Below are 16348 nucleotides of genomic sequence, written 5' to 3' on the forward strand. Positions count from 1 at the left end.
CCTAAGCATAAAGAAAGAATTTGTCACTTGCCTGAAAAGGTCAGAAAGACGAGATGAAAGCATCACAAAGGGGATAATCCTATTACTGTAATTACAGAATCATCATCTATCACTTCAGCTGTAAACAGAGCCTTTTTGTCTTCACTCAGGACTTGTAAGCAAGTGAAGACATCTACACCTTCTTCACTATTCCAGTGCACGCAAAACCTATTTTATTAATTATTTGTCTCGGTTAGGTTTTTATCATCATGGGACATAAGAAACCTACTAAAACCCCATGTTTTTCATCTATGCATATAACAAATCAGGAGAGAAGCTGTTTCAAACGTTAAGTACAGAACTATATGCAGGCTGTCTTCTAAAGTAGTAAAACAACATTCTTGTAGTAATGGTGGTATTGAAATTGATGAGGAATGTGCTAGGGGGAAAATTTTAAAAATATTTTAAAATATTCCTGAGCTATTGAAGGATCACACACTCACCAAAAGTTGACATAGTTTTATAAAGTCCTTATAGCAACAATTAAATATTAACAAAAATATACAAATGACTATCTAGTGTCTAATTTACAATAAATTGTGCTTAGACACACTATAACATTTTGACCAGTCTTAAACATTACAAACATCCTTTGAGAGCACATTTTGCTCAGTCTCAGCTCTCTCCAGATCAAGCTGGTAGTTCATATGTTTGAACCTTAATGCCCTGGTGACTGCCAGCTAGCCCATGTTTCTGTAAAGTATGTTAAAGAAAAAACTAAACTAGATTAATATACAAGAAATTAATTTTTTTAGCTATCGAAGGCAAAACTACGTAAAGTCATAAAGAAAAAGGAAACAAAAAATTTGAAATTCATCTACTTTTGACATTTTCTCCCACTCTACCTGTAACTGTTCAGAAAAAATTAAAAACTATTTCTTTGAGGAGGAGGGTGTGGCTTTTTTGTTGTTTCACCAGTAACGAAATTTTTGGTAATGAAATTACAGTAGCACCACTTTCTCCACAAAGTTGTCTTCTGGTTTTACTATACAAATATGCACGCCTTTACTCATTTTTTACAGGTGCAGCAGCTGTGCCTTGGCTACCTTTCACATCAATTTCAATTTACAGGCCCGCATACAAGTTTATGTGCCTTCACACGATCAAAGTGACATCTCTAAGTACAAATGTCCTTCTGCCAGCTCTCTGAATTTCAGCAGGGAAGAGCAAAAAATTTTTTTGCATGATACCAAATTGATTAAATCAGTTGCCTCATCAGCCTGAAAATCAATTTTCATAATCACCAGTACTAGCCCCACCCAGAAGGCATAAGCAAATCCTTCACTGCAAGTTCTGAACAGCCTGTTCACAGGGCCCAGTGACTTTCTCTTAAAACTTTTAAAACTCACTTTGAAACTGCTGTTTCTTGGTTTGAACTACAGAAGTAATTTTCCATGTTACTTACTGTGTTTCACAAGGAAAGCTTTCCAGTTTTAGTTTCACTGAATCTCCCCTTGTGTTACAAAAGCAAGAAGCAGTGTCCACTCTACCTTCTACACAGAATTTGCTGGTTTTATCATTAATGTATTCTCTTTTGCATATCCCCTTAGAGTCTGTGTCTTTTCTATCCTACATCAGATGGGCATTTTACCTAGAATATTAGTCATTCTCACTGCATTTCAGAATTTCTACCTCATTTTTAATACACTGACTGAAATGACTATTAATCATGATTCATTTTAACATCAGTGCAGCTGAATTAAAATATCAGCAAAAACATGTACATAGATAAGTAAATTTAAATTACAGCGACTCTTATGTATCTTTCCAGCACAACAAATTTTTTCAGATGTTCATGAAGGCTTGCTAGTTTTCCAGTGATAGAAAATATACAACAAAATGACCCCATAATTCAAATCTGTACTTTCAAAAATCAGTGTGCTTTACTATTAGATTTAAGTGCCATCACTAATTGCTGATGAAATGCACTGACTCGTTCTCTCTGGGCTGGCCAGTTCAAGATGCAGCAAGATCTGAACATTCCTCTTCTCAGGTGAAGTGCATGATACAACTTGAAATCTTGGATATCATGAAGAAAGATCAGTATGATGGAGTCCCGACTTTGCTCAATAGCTTGCTGAAGCGCATGATACACTTTGAATCTGAAGCAAAAACAAGACAAAAATAAATGTTTTTTTTCACATGGGGAAAAAAAAGACAAACAGTTCTTAACAGGGGTCTTAATGTCTATTTTGTGATGTAGAATGGTCATTACTTTTCTTAAATTAGTTGCCTTCTAACTAAAAAAAAAAATTATCCTCTAAAAATATAACCTAAGTCTACTGTCTTGATATACCCTTATTTAGCAAAATTCCTTTCTTTAAAAGATCACTACATAAGAAAGGTGAAAAGACTCATTTAAAGGCAAACAAAAATCAGCATTTTTCAAAACTGTAATTTTAAGGAAAGCAATCTCCACAGGTGGCAGCTTAACTTTTTGAGAAAAAAAACAAAACAAAACAAATGCCTAAAACACTGACTGAGATGTTCAAATGTCCAATAGTGTATGTACACGCAGAGCAATTAACTTTACTAACTCAGGAATTATTCTGAAGTTATAATATATTAAGAAAATTTATTAAAGCAAATTTTGCATGGTGGGCTTTTTAATTAAATGTTATTTTTTATTAAATCACACATAAAAAATTATCTAGTTAAAAAGATCTCTTAAGAGCTTTTCCCCCTTACAGATAAAATTTTATATCCTACTCACTTTTTACACCAGGGATCCTGTAAGAGGTGTTCAGTCACAACAAAAATAATCTTCCTGCTCATTTTTATACTGTTAATTGTGGCTTCAAATTCAGATAAGCCTGCTTCAAAGTCTCGTTCTTCTAAACAAAACCTAATTTCAAAGTGGTTATTTTTTTCCAGAGAAATGAAATTTTTAGACACCCAGTTCTTGTCCTCTCTTGCATGAATAACGTAGGCATCATAATAAAACTCTTCCTGTTGTCTGTCAAATTCTTTAAAACCAAGAATTCGATTTACTAAAATATTCCAGTAGAAAGCTATTCTCCACCCTTCAAAATGGATGGTTAGGACAATAAAAATGAGTAGCATCACAGTAGTGGTAGAGATCACAAAAAGAAGTTTAAATGGAGCACTGTCTTTGCAGGCCGAGCTATCAAAATACAAAACCAGACTACCATGATATTTAGGTGGGGTGTTGCAAATGTATTGAGACCGTAGTCCAGGTATATCTACTTGGGTCATATTAAGCCAATCAGCAAACCAAGCGATGCTTTCACAGGTACAATCAAAGGGATTGGAATCCATCTCTAGTTTTCTCAAGCTCTTGAAAGGTGGGCCAAATACTTCTTCTTCAACTGAGGTTATCAGATTTTTCTGAAGGTTCAATGAATTCAGAGAGGCTTGGTCATCAAACAGAGTTGCTGGAAGCAAATTCAAATTATTCGATCCTAAATCCAAGTGTTTTAATTGAAACAGACCCTTGAAAACCTGAACTGGAATTTCATCAAGCCCATTTGATTTTAAATTAAGAATCTGCAAATTGGGAAGATTTTTTAAAAAAAGAACAGGGCCATCTGGATTTGCATGTTTCCAAAGTCGAGCTAAATTATTGTGCTGCAAATCCAGTATGTCAAGTTTGTCAAGTCCAGCAAACAAATCTTCTTTTATGTTTGCTATGTTGTTATTGCTGATGTCCAGGACAGTCAGGTTTTGTAGAGGATGAAAAGGCGAAGGAGAAAGTGCCAGATTACTGCAACCTACCTTCCTTAGCATCAGTTTCCTAAGGCTCGGGACAAAAATGAATGATTCACTTCGCAAAGTCAAGTTTTTATTATAGGAGAGATAAATATCTTGTATATTATAGAGACCTTTAAACTCATGACCTGTGAGCTGTTGATTAATTTCATTGAGACCAAGATCAAGAATTTTCAGATGTCCCAAGGAAGAAAATGCCCCACTTTCTATTGTAGAGATTCTGGTTTTTGTGAGGTTGAGAACCTGCAAACTGGAATTACTAAGTGATGAAAATGTTTTATTAGTTATTCTTTGTAAGTTTACATTGCAGTTACAGAGACTCAGGTATTTCAGGTTGTTCAGACCTGTAAACATATTAGCAGTAATTCCTGGAAAATTGTTATTATCCATTATAAGGTACTCCAGGTGGTATAACCAATGAAAGGAAAAATCTTCTATTTTCTCAGTAAGTGAATTCATGAGATTGAGATATTTAAGGCTAGATAATCCATAAAATGAACGTGAAGATACATGAATATTATTATGCTTCAGGTTTAAGTATTGTAAACTTGAAAGCCACTGAAATGAGTCATCTTCTATCACAGACAGAGAATTTTGGGAAAGGTTTAAAATTGTCAGATTTGTTCCTTGCAGTCCCCGGAAAGTTGACTTGCGAATGTATGAAAGTTTCACATAGCTGAGTGAGAGGTTCTGAATCGCTGTGTTTGATAATTCTGTACAAAGTTTCTTTGTGCGATTTTCACCAAGTTCAACATTGTTCAGTGTGAGGCCAAACAGATTTCCAATTGCATGTAAACATCCCATATGAAACTGAAAGGAAACAGAAAAAAAAGTCTTGACCTAAACAAGGGGATTATGTAAGAAAGCTGACCAATAAAGCCAAAACTTGGAAAGGTTTTCAAATGAGATTTTCAAGCAGAATAGAACTACTACACTCAGATTGTTTCACAGCCAAGTTCAGACAAACACTTCTTGGAGTTTACACTTCTTGTGATAATACTTCTATAATTTATAACATGATTATCATACATCTAAGTAGTATTTTTTTAAAAGAAGATAGGAAGTTGCTTAGTGAGATGCAAGTTAATTACAATTTTCTATCCAACTATTGACACTCTTTCTCTAGAAGTATCCTAAAAATTGTGATAATATCTTTCTTCAGCTTTCTTTTGTTGGTATCTGTTAGGGATACCAATATCCTACTGCAAAACCAGATATACTGTAAAAAAGTTATTAGGTCTTCAGACAGCCAAGAAGAAACCTAGTTTCTCTGTGCAAGCAGAAGCTACTATGAAATGTAATACTCACACCTGCTTCCACAATGTGAATCACAAGCTTCTATCATAGCACTGGCCCCTCATCTTGATTAAGGTATCAGCCGAGTGATTAAATACTCTATTTGTCAAAATTATTCAAATGCACAAGGCTGTGACAGTAAATCTGCATTATATGGGAAAACTGTTGTTTAAACATGTCTTAAAATGGCTTTTGGTGGTCTCTTTGCAAACACATGCTTCTTCTTCCCAACACCCCCCACAGTAATGTTATCTCAGGAATGTCCTGGGAAGGTGTCCTGAGGTGTTTCTTATTGGTTCTTGTTAACCCCTTCCTGTGACTGGGTTTCCTGTAAGCCCCTTGAGACTTCTAATTGGTTACTCTGTGAATCCTCCTGAACCCTATAAAATGTAACCCCCCCAACAATAAACTCTCTCTTGCCTCCTCTCCGCGCCCGGTGTGCTGTCTCTGTGCCTGCCATGGGACCACGTGTGTGGGGGGAGGGGAGGGCACCTCTCCCCTCCAGCCTCAGAGACAGAAGAAACCCCTGAGAAAACCCCTGGAGTTCCCTTTCCCCATCCTTCAAGACGTCGGAATGGTTCCTCAGATGGAAATGGAACTAGAACTGGGCCGCCCCACGCCGTGGGTGAGGAAAGGGATCCAGACAAGGCTGCTTTCAGATAGCAGTACTGTAAAATCTGAGTAGCTGAAACTAGCATTCAGTAGCACTGCCCAAGAAAGGAGCAGTCCTATCTACTTATCCACACACTGTACCCCTGTGCCAGTATGGCCATACATGCAGTCACATAGTGAACCAGATAGGGAACTAGTGTAATTACAAGCTAACCAAGCCAAAAAAATCTGTAGAGTTTCCCCAATGATCCAAAGCATAGCCTCATTAAAGCTGGTATCAGAAAGAGGGAGGGATGAAGTGCCCAAGCAAAAGATAGTGGTGGGATTACCTCTTAGCAGTGGTACAAGCTTATGCCACTTTAAAATATTCTTGTAATTTCAATGTAAAAGTTCTTTAGAGATCAATCAATTGGGAAACAAAACAAACAAAAAACCAAACCAAACAAACCAAGGAAATCCAATGCGTATTCAGTATGCATATGCTGAGGGTCAACTAATTTAGAACTGCCACACCATCACTCCTGAAAGAATCATAACAGTGAGAAGCAGGTCAGAGAGCACAGTCAGGTAGGTGAAACAGATGCACACCCACTTTTTTTTTTTTAAAGGAGTGAGTATAGTTTTCTGCAATGATTATTTCTCTGGGGTACCCCATAGGCACAAGTGAACGTTCTCTTTTATTAACTAGGAAGTAACGCCTGGATTGTGTAATTAGCCTTGTGTAATATCAACTTTTTCCCTGCTTAGAAAGTATGTCAAAAAAAATCTGCATAGAAAATACCAGGTAAGGGTTCTCAGAGCATCTCGATCCAGCTTTTGCCTGAGACCTCTGACCAACATGGAACCAGCCTGTGCCAATTTCAGTGCGAGGAAAATAATCATGTGTACCACTACTAGAGGTCAGGAGTAATGCTCTATACAACAGAATGGTTTTATCTTTGACCTCAGTGGATCAAAATTGTAAAGTAAATGCCATATAACCATAAAGGATAAATCAGGGTAGTTCCATTTTATACTCACACCCATTGAATTTCTGTTCAAATTCTTCTTACCTCTTTCAGTGGATTTGATGACAAATCAAGGCTATTCAATGAGGTGTTGCTAAGAAAACCAAAGTCATCTTTTTTTAATTCAGTGATTTGGTTACTACCCAACATGAGCTCATGAAGGTTCTTCAACTGTTGCTCCAATCCTAAATTGGCCGACTTCAAAGAATTATGAGATAGGTCCAAAATATTCAAGTTCTGGAGAGAAGATATATAACACACACAAAAAAAAAATTAGAAATATTTCATTAGAGTCTGATTAGAATTAGTTGCAATGCTATAATTAAAATAAATTTGTATTAGGGAAATGGCAGCTTTCAAGCTCCTGCAGGAAGAAGCCTTCTGTATCTTTCAGACCTGTTACTTTCACAGTGTTCATGGTCTTAATCCGCTAAAGTATCTACTGCAAACCAAAGAAATACTTTAGCTAAAATTCCTTAATTCACTGAAAGCCCTCCTGCTCCAGATAAAGTGACAAAAGCCTAGAGGTGGCTGCAGTTACAACTACCACAGTATTAAATATTGCATTCCACTCTCTTTATTGTGGTCCAGCCCCATAAATGGGATGTGAGGACGGGGAAGAGGAGTGCAGTAGCAGCCTAAAAAGATCAGTACTGTACACTTTGCAATACTTCAGCTCATGCCCAGGTGCTCAGATTCCTCCTGCACCTGCAGAGGACAATATGCTGCCCTAAAGACAAGTCTACAGAATGTGTATGGAGGTGTCCCAAGCCTGGTCTTCATCAGTAACGTGGCAGCAGCAAAGTGAAGAAGGCTAAAACTTCAGTTCTGTTCCCAGCATGGAAGCTGGCTGCAGTCCTACAGTGCAAACAAGTACATTTTATATAACTGAACTGGAATACTGTGTTTAGCAGAAAAGTACAGACTTGTTCAAAACAACATGCACACTCATTAGAACACTGAAAAACAATTAGTATCCACACAGTGTCTCTACTTTCCTGTGTTCTTAGGCTCTTCCTTTTGCATGATTCTCTGCCTGGTGCAAAGACAGTGGAATAGTCCTTTCCTGCCTCCTGTGCTGATCCCCCAACCTCTGCTACAGAGAATAGTGTTTAACCACATGTAAACTATCAGGAAAAACAAAGGTAGAATAGAACCCCTTTTACTCTTTGTCAGTTCCTAAAGTCCTAAGAGACATTACATTCAACCTAAGCACTGGCCTTCAAGGTCTGAATAATTACACCTCAACCTTGAGAACTTAGGCCAGCTACCACTTTTAGACCCCAGGCAACTCAGATTCCATACCATCTACTTTGCCCAGTACATCAGCTGCTGCTGCTGTTCTCTCAGCACATATCCTGTATGGAGAGGTGCCTCAAAGGGATGCAACAGGGAAAAAGGAATGGAGAGCATTGATTCATAAGGATGGCTGAAACTCCTGTGTGCTTTAAAAGAAAAAGCCACTAGGCCTCTTCTTTAGAAAAACTGTGGATTTTATGTTGGGTATTTTCAGATGCAAAGGCAGCTGTTACGCACACACCCTGCAAAAATACAGTAATTTCCCTATTTATACTTTATTTATATCAAAATGTGCATTTCTAAAGCTTACCTCCAGGGTTTTGAAAGGATAATTTTTTATATTTAGTCTGTTGTATCCTAGGTTGAGTTCAGTCAGGTTGGTGCAGGAAGCGAAGACTCTGTCAGGGAGCTTAAACAATTCATTATGTTCTAACTTCAGAATCTGCAACAGGGGCACATTTTGGCACAATTCTGGTTGCAGTTTAGAGATGCTGTTGTAGCCTGCATTCAGGTAAACCAGTTGGCTGTACTTGGTCAGATTTGCAGGACCTAGCTGTCTTAGCTGATTATGAGAAATGTCCAAACTTGTTATATTGTCTGGAAGATCCAAGGGAATTTGAGTCAGCTTTAGGTGACTGCAGTCAGCCATTTCATTTCGGATCTGACATTGCTTTCCAACTGATGCACACAGCCAGCAGACAAACAAGAGTCTGACAGATAAGCCGCTCCACCAAAGAATAGCACTTCCCATTATTTTATCTGCAAAGGCAAAATGCAAATTACAATCATTTTGACTCAACTTGCATCTTAAACTGAAGGCTACGCCAGCCAGGCTCAAAAAGTATGTTTTACACTGAGAAAACACTCAGTGTTTTTAACCCATAAAGTAGCATTGATTTCTGCAGAAGAGTTATGTCTAATCATCTCTCTAAATAAAGAGTTTTATTTAAAAGCAATAATATTGTCTAACATAAAAGTAGGTATGTTCAAAAAGCTACCAACTTTATCTACTATCAATGAAAATTTCCAACCATTTTCCCTTTTCTGATTAATTTTGCATTGCTTTAACATGCATAAAATACCATAAATATAATAAATTGTACACAGGCCCCTTAATGTTACTCATTGAGCTCTGAGCTTAACTACATATAAAATATTTATAGTTATATGCAGTAAGAATACATAATATACCACTTCATTTTACAGTTCTTGCCAGTTTTTATTTTACAGGCTAGTCACAAAATTCTAACCACCTTTCCATCTCATAGCAAAAGAAGGAATACCAAGCTATAGAAAAGTGTATGAGAAAGTAAGAGTAGACAAAATAAATCTGTACCAACCTAATCAGAGAAATGGAGAAGAGCCAAAGTGTAGGCACTACTCATAGATTCAATACCTTTATCCAAATACTTCCAGGAAAACTTATACATTTAAGAATTTTTATACCCCACCCCGAACCATTTGAACATTTCCATAACAGTATCAACCTCTTTCCATTCTATGGCTCTTCCTGTTTAGTCATTACATTTCTAATGAATCTCAGGCTTTTTCACATTTTGTTCATTTTCATATAGCATCCATTAGATTTAAATTCACCTGGTGATCTTGTAATGCAGCTTTACTGGATAAGGAAGAAAATTAATTCCACATAAATTCTGACGAGAATAGAGCTGTAAGAACTCAGAAGGGTTTGACCAGCCTGCTGAGTCATAGAGCTTGACTAATAAATAGCCTTTCTGCTAATCAAGAGTTCTCTGTACCTTCCATATTATTCTCTACAGAATTAATCTTTAGTAGAGGGAGAACAAATACTTTGTGAGTGCTTGCCAGAATGTTTTTTCCATGCTTTAGCAGAGAACAGTAAGCTTAGGTTCCTTTCTTCAATTTTTTCTTTTTTAAAAAACAGTAAGCTTATACTTTCAGCCCTGAAGCTAAAAGTGTCTCCACAATCTCAACACACACATATCTGTATTGCCTTCTGCCAATAAATTTGGAACCTACCTGCCAACCTCACTTTACCAGTGAGTTAAATTCTCAGTATGATGGGCTCCCAGCTAGAGAATGGTATTAGTGCCCTACTACAAAACATAGTTGGTAATTTAACCTTCCTAGACTTAACAGGAAGAGCTTCTCAAAAGACTAAATCCCAGGAATATGAGCTTTCTTAGTTCTACAGTTCCCCTTTTCTTTTTCTTAGAACCTGTGTTTAATTAACATGATCAAGCTTTGAGCACCTCAGAGTATTGCACAATAGCAAACAATAAAGCAAGAAATGAGACAAGAAATTAAACCAGCACATTTGTACAAAAAAAGAAGAATCCTTCCGAACTGATGTTTTCTAAAGAGACAAGTTTCCACTAGAATAACAAGACACTCTAAAGAACTGACACTGCAACCTGCAGCCAGGCAGGAGTTTAGAAGGTCAGACCCCAGCAGAATTTGGCTCCATAGCTGACCTGCCTTTTCAGAGGGCACACTTTAGGACTGCTCCAATGACAAAAAGTCACATTATAGTGGCCAGAGGGGAACCTTGTGAGTGCCACTGTGGCACTGACCATCTAAGGATAGACATTAGTAAAATCCCATGGGAGTGAGGATACAAGCGAGGGATAGACAGACCTAAAGCACTGCAAAGGCTTACACAAAGGACTGCAAAAGATGACTTAAAATAAACCTTAATGAAAAACAATTCCCTGCTGGTTACTGCATGTCGGCCTGACCCACGTCCTGCAGCTCACACAGCCTAGCTCTCCACTCGCTCACCACTGGCAAACAGGGAAGGGGTGGGGACAGCAACTGAATCTGTTGGTCCTGCAGGCAGCCTGGCCTGCTACAGCTGCTGCCAGACACGGCACTCGTGTCCCTATAGCTGAGGAAAATAAAGGCCCACTTGTCCTACCTCATTCCTCTGCACCCTAGCTGCTGGAAACGCTAAGGAAAACAAAAGGGAAGCTTGTCTGTGACAGAAGCTTGCATCCTGGTCTGCATCCGTCTCAGGGTTTGTTTTAGGGTGATCAGATAGCTGCCAGGCTTTGCAGCAGTTGTTGCCAGCTCCTCTCCAAGTTTGAAAGGCACAAGAAATGTACTGCACAATCACAAAAAGGGAATTCTTGGCTGACTTCCAGCAAGGCCCGATGGGCTGCCTTTTTCTGTTTTTTTCTTGCAGGAAATCTGGAGTCAGTTTTACGTGTTTTAGCTTTGACGGGGGTCTAGTGAAGAAAGCACACAGCCATTATCAGACTTAAAGGACACTTTTACAGATAGTCAAAAGACAGAACTACAGTTTTAACGTTATGAGCAAGAACTTTAAAAACTGGAGAATTTAGCTAGAAAGCATTTAGCATCTCCCAGGGAGGGACTTTCCCACTGCACCTATATTGCTTTTTCTTTAAAAACACAAAAATATGTTCTGCTAGCTGGGGACCCATATCCGGGCACAAGCACCAAAGCACAGTCAGTGGCACCGACTTGGCTTTTAAGAGAAATCCAAGAGCAAAGAAATCATCTAAACTCCTGAGCAGCACTTTGCCTTTGCACCTCGATATCCACATTTATTACTATGAAGTAAAGAATTTTACTCACTCACCTGGGGCTTTATCCCCTTTAGTCTGGAAGCATCCTGCCACTGCACGAGTTCCTGAGCCCACGAAAACCATGAGGAAACACTCTGCCCAGAGCCGGAAGAAGTGAAACCGAAATTGGGGGCAGGCGCTGCGTGGGAAGCAGGACGAGCGGCCGGGCCGGCTCCGGGACGGGGAGAGGCGGCGGCCCCGACAGCCGCGGGACGTGCGGCCCCGGAGCTCCGCAGCCCCTGTCCCCCCTGCCGCACCCAGCTGCCCGGGGCTGAAAGGTTTCGGAGGTGCCAAAGGTGGAGGTGGCTCAGAGTTGCGCTGCCACTAGTGATGGCTGACAGAAACCGATTTAAGCGCACAGACGTGTCACAGATGAGCACCAGCAGCACACGCAATCCTGCTTAAAACTCGATTACAATTTATTCCTAGCTGTTTCCAGTGTCTCTGAAAATCCTCCTGGACATACCCCGAAAGCAGATACCCTGAACAACAGATTACTGATAGAGGAATATTACTTTTTTAATGTAGAAACTAATCACCAATGGTACCTAGACAGCCATGTAAAATATTCCTTTTTAAAAGAGAATTTGTTTATGTGAGAGAGTAATATATTTCATTTTTGAGAGAGATAATAAAATATTTTTTATCTTTAAAAAATGTTTTTAAAAGTCCAAGTAAAAGTTTCAGTTACAGCTTTTCATACTGTCCTTTTTATACTGTTTATGAATTCCTGTATTCCTGCTTTCCTAAAGGCCTGTCCATCAGTTTTCCTGGAGAGGATTTCCTCAGTATAGGCCTGTGGATGTGACAAGAAGTGCTACTGCTTTGGCTACATTGGCACTGATGAATCCTCTGCAGGGCTCATCCAGCTGTACTTAAGGCACATCAACACCTCAGTTTGCCTTACATATTTAAGTAGTTGTGCTGTTCCCTCTTCAGTGAAGACTGGGTAGCTGCAGACTAACGCAGGAAAGAATAAATTGGGATCTATTTATTCACTGAAAGTGTTTGAAAGCCTGCAGCAGTGTGTTAAGTGCCTGCCCATCAGGAGCTCTGGGGAGGGAGAGAACTTGTGCTGGTTTCTACCCTATATCACATTAAATCTGGGACTATTGAGAGATTTGCTGTGGAGCCCAGGAGGTAGGCTGGGTAACAAAGAGGTTAGGGCCCTTACTTCCAGCTTCTGTTCTCTGAATTCTTTCAGCAACTGCTGAATATAAATTAGTATTTTTTCTTGGAGTTGAGACACAAACTGAGACCAGAACCAAGTTCCTTTGGAGCTGAAAGGCTCTAAAGCCCCTTTCATTCCCATTTCACAGTTAAACCTTGATAGATTCATAGAATCATAGAATCAACTGGGTTGGAAAAGACCTCTGAGATCATCAAGTCCAACCCTTGATCCAACACTGCCATGGTTATTAGACCATGGCACTAAATGCCACATCCGGTCTCATCTTAAAACCCTCCAGGGACGGTGAATCCACCACCTCCCTGGGCAGCCCATTCCAATGTCTGATTACTCCCCACCCGGAGGTGTTTTTAGCCACAGGACAGACATGCTTTCCCTGCCTGCAGAAGTAGGACATGCTGCAGGGGAGTTACTCCTCCAGCAGAAGGCAGCAGCTTTCTGCTCCATACCACACATCCCGTGCCTTTTGCCTAATGCCCACGGATGGTTCTGAGGATCACAGTGCTCTATGTCGGTGACAACAGGCAGCTGCTGCAGTGACAGAGGAGAAAAGGGAATCTGTGCCCCCACTGCTACCTGCCCCTCCTGTGGGCGCGGCCTTGGCTTCAAAACACTTGGCTGCTCTAAGGGAGGCTTGTAAGTTGAATTAAGTTTACAGGGTACCCAAAAAAGCTTACATGTGCAGCTATCAAACTACACTTTACTCAAGATGCTGGTTCAAACCACCATCAACTACTCAAATGAATCAAAGCAATTGAAAATCTCAAAGTTGTGGGCCCTGATCTTTCTTAAACCACTGACAGAATAATTACTGGAGGAGAACCTTGCCTAGGAGCTGAGAACTGCAGTTTGGCTGGCTTAAGAACAGAGTCATACGCAGCAGAGGTATCATTTGTTTCATTCTCAACATTGTCTGAAGCAGTCCTTTACAAAGGTGGATTTGCTGGTGGTTTTTCTTGCTGAAGGCTTAAGCATAGGCAAGGCTGATAGTTGGTACAGGATTTTTTACTTAAGATGGCCATGTCTTGTATGTATTCATATTTCTTTCAGTGTGCCATTCACATACAGCTGTTGGACTTCAATGTCTGTCAGACATGGAGGTAGCAGGTCTCAGTGCTTCCACCAACTTTTGTCTTCAGCTTAACAAATTGCCTTCAGCCATTTCCTGCCTAGACAGCTTTTCCAGGTGTTTCAGGTGTCTTTGTTAAAGAAAACTGGTTTTCTCTGCCTCTATAATTTCGTGAAAGGTGACCCTACTTTGGTCTTCAGTTTAAGCCGAATCACTCTTGCTGAGTTCTCGGATTTAGTCACTATGAAGTGTGCATATGATACCAGGCCCTGCCTTTGTAATGGTGTATCAAAAGCTGAATGTAAGAACCATAATGTTCCTTATTCATTGCAAACAAAGGTCACATTTTCCTCATGAAACATGATGCAATGAGCACAAGTTTCTCTCTTAAGCAGTTTGCCAAAAGAGTTCACATTAACTTTTCATCTCCACTCTTCCTCATCCTGGCAGTTAATGTTGCTGTATCTTAATCTGAGCTAGCATGAAAAAAACCCAAAAGCAACTGCATAAGCATTGCTGTCAAAGTACCTACAATTGTGCAGGTATCAGGTGGTAACGTGTCTTTGAGCCCTATGCTACTTCTTACTTCTTCAGTTTTGACCTTCTTGTTCCCCTCAAAGTTCTTAATGAAAGAATTTCTACACCTTTAAACGTAAAGGCTGGAGACACGTTCTTTGCCAATACACATAAGGGGATATTAAGGTTTTCCAGGCAGATTCTTGAATGCTCAATGAAGCCATTTTGCTGGGACACCATTTCTTACTGCATTATTACAGTTTAGTCACTGTAGCTTTTTTTAAGGTGCACAGAAAATGCAACTCTAATGCTAAACCATCACAAGTGAAACATCATTGATAACCTGAGATAGAGAAGACTATGCATGTCACTAAAACTTCCACTTTACCCTACAGTTGGGATCAGCTCCTGAAGACACAAAAATAAGCAGGAGCCTCATACAGGAATGGGCTGTGCCTGCAGTGACTCAGTCCCAAATGTCAAATTCACAGCAACACACACATTGCCTACACGTACTGCAGCACTGCACAGAGACAGTTCCATCAATTACTCTGTTTACTCATCTATTGTACTAGTTAAGAAATTAATTTAATGTCCTATGAAATTCCAGTAATGCTAAAAAAAGTAATGCAAAACCATGGATCAAATCCTCACTTCTGTTTTCTTTTTGGACTCACAACAATTTATTTGATACTAAGGGTCCTGTTGCAGTAATCCCTATTTGCGAGATTGAAAGTAAAGCAACCTATTCTCTGACTACTCGCGTATTTAATCTAAATTTGTTACATTGCATAGCTGTGGTCTCTATTTCTATCCACTATTCAGATGGAATGCTTTATTACAAGAAGCTCGTAATCCAAGTCCTATCTCCTTGAATGTTAGTGACCAAAGCCCTCTCATTCCATCCCCCATTTCCTTCCCTCCCCACCCCAAGTTATTTTTGTCAAAATTGGATTCAAAACATGAAATAGCTGAAACTAAGAGCAGCTGTGCAAAAACCTGTGACAGCTCTCTCAGTATAAAATTTCAGTTTCTTCTGTCTCTTCAAGTGTTTTTAATATTGTGGTGTTGGATTAAATGGATGTGGACAACCGAGAGCCCTGCTGTGATATTTGAAATTCTCTCTGTGAAGTTCATTTGATGCTTCAGAATATCCTGTGCTAACACAGAATCTGCACCTTTTTCACCCCATATCTGTCTTGCCCCCACCTCCCCTCCGACTGAGCATTTTGGTTGGCATTACTGGCCACACCAGGGTGACACCACCATGACTTTATTCAGATTTCAAGCTCCTGCCACCCACTTTCCTTACTGAGGCTGAAGGTTTTACTCTAGCAGCTCTGGCCCTCACACAAACCCCTGTACCACATCAAGAAGAAGCTGCTACAGCATCCAGCTACAGACACTGTGCAAATGCTGCTTATCAGTGCCTTTTGGTGGGATGAGACACTGAGGGACCTAAACTTAGGTTCTGGAAGGCCCAGATATTCCCCCCTCCCCACTGAGATCTAAAGCAAAAATAGGTCAGTGAGCTGCACTGCATTTTAATTGCACCAATACAGTTAAATATTAAATGGAGAAAGCAACTCTACATAGCAAATGGAAAACAAGTATTTACATAGTAAAGCTGTAAGATGTAGAGACTATTAAAGTTTTACTCCAGTTGTCTATACATGACTATCCCACTGCAGTTTTTGGTGTTAAAATTTTAATTGTAAAACAAAATTAACATTTTCATGTTCATATAGAATTAGCAAGTTATTGAGAAACCAAGTTTCCTTGCTCATAAGCCAGCACTGATGGGGGAGCAGGGCAGGACACCCTATGTTTTTTCATACCATCACTCCATCTACTAGCATGAGTAGAAGAGAGCAACACTCTTCTGAATACACTTGATTTTCCCCATACACACATCACAAAGGGGCATATGTTACCCAACGGGAGTTAACACTACCAAGCTAAACACTGATCAGCTGGGAAAAGAGTTCACTAGCAAAGCTATTGTCCCACACATGGTCAG

At 39.6% G+C, this 16348-nt stretch overlaps 1 protein-coding gene across 3 annotated transcripts in view; it reads right to left on the reverse strand.

Moving 5' to 3' along the window:
• Positions 1–185: 185 nt before the first annotated feature.
• The window catches only part of TLR3 (toll like receptor 3), a 35771-nt gene continuing 19608 nt past the window's right edge, over positions 186–16348 (reverse strand). For 2 of the 3 annotated variants that reach the window (XM_032686753.1, XM_032686754.1), the window contains 4 exons: positions 8293–8741; positions 6729–6920; positions 2753–4578; positions 186–2141 (listed from right to left, as the gene is read on the reverse strand). In XM_032686753.1, coding sequence (XP_032542644.1) covers positions 1913–2141; positions 2753–4578; positions 6729–6920; positions 8293–8733 — 2688 coding nt within the window. In that variant the 5' untranslated portion in view covers positions 8734–8741 and the 3' untranslated portion in view covers positions 186–1912. Of the gene's footprint in view, positions 2142–2752; positions 4579–6728; positions 6921–8292; positions 8742–11568; positions 11678–16348 lie in introns of those variants that run through there. The other variant, XM_032686752.1, reaches the window with a different exon arrangement.

This window comes from Chiroxiphia lanceolata, chromosome 4, assembly GCF_009829145.1.
Source record: "Chiroxiphia lanceolata isolate bChiLan1 chromosome 4, bChiLan1.pri, whole genome shotgun sequence".
Classification (NCBI taxonomy): Eukaryota; Metazoa; Chordata; class Aves; order Passeriformes; family Pipridae; genus Chiroxiphia; species Chiroxiphia lanceolata.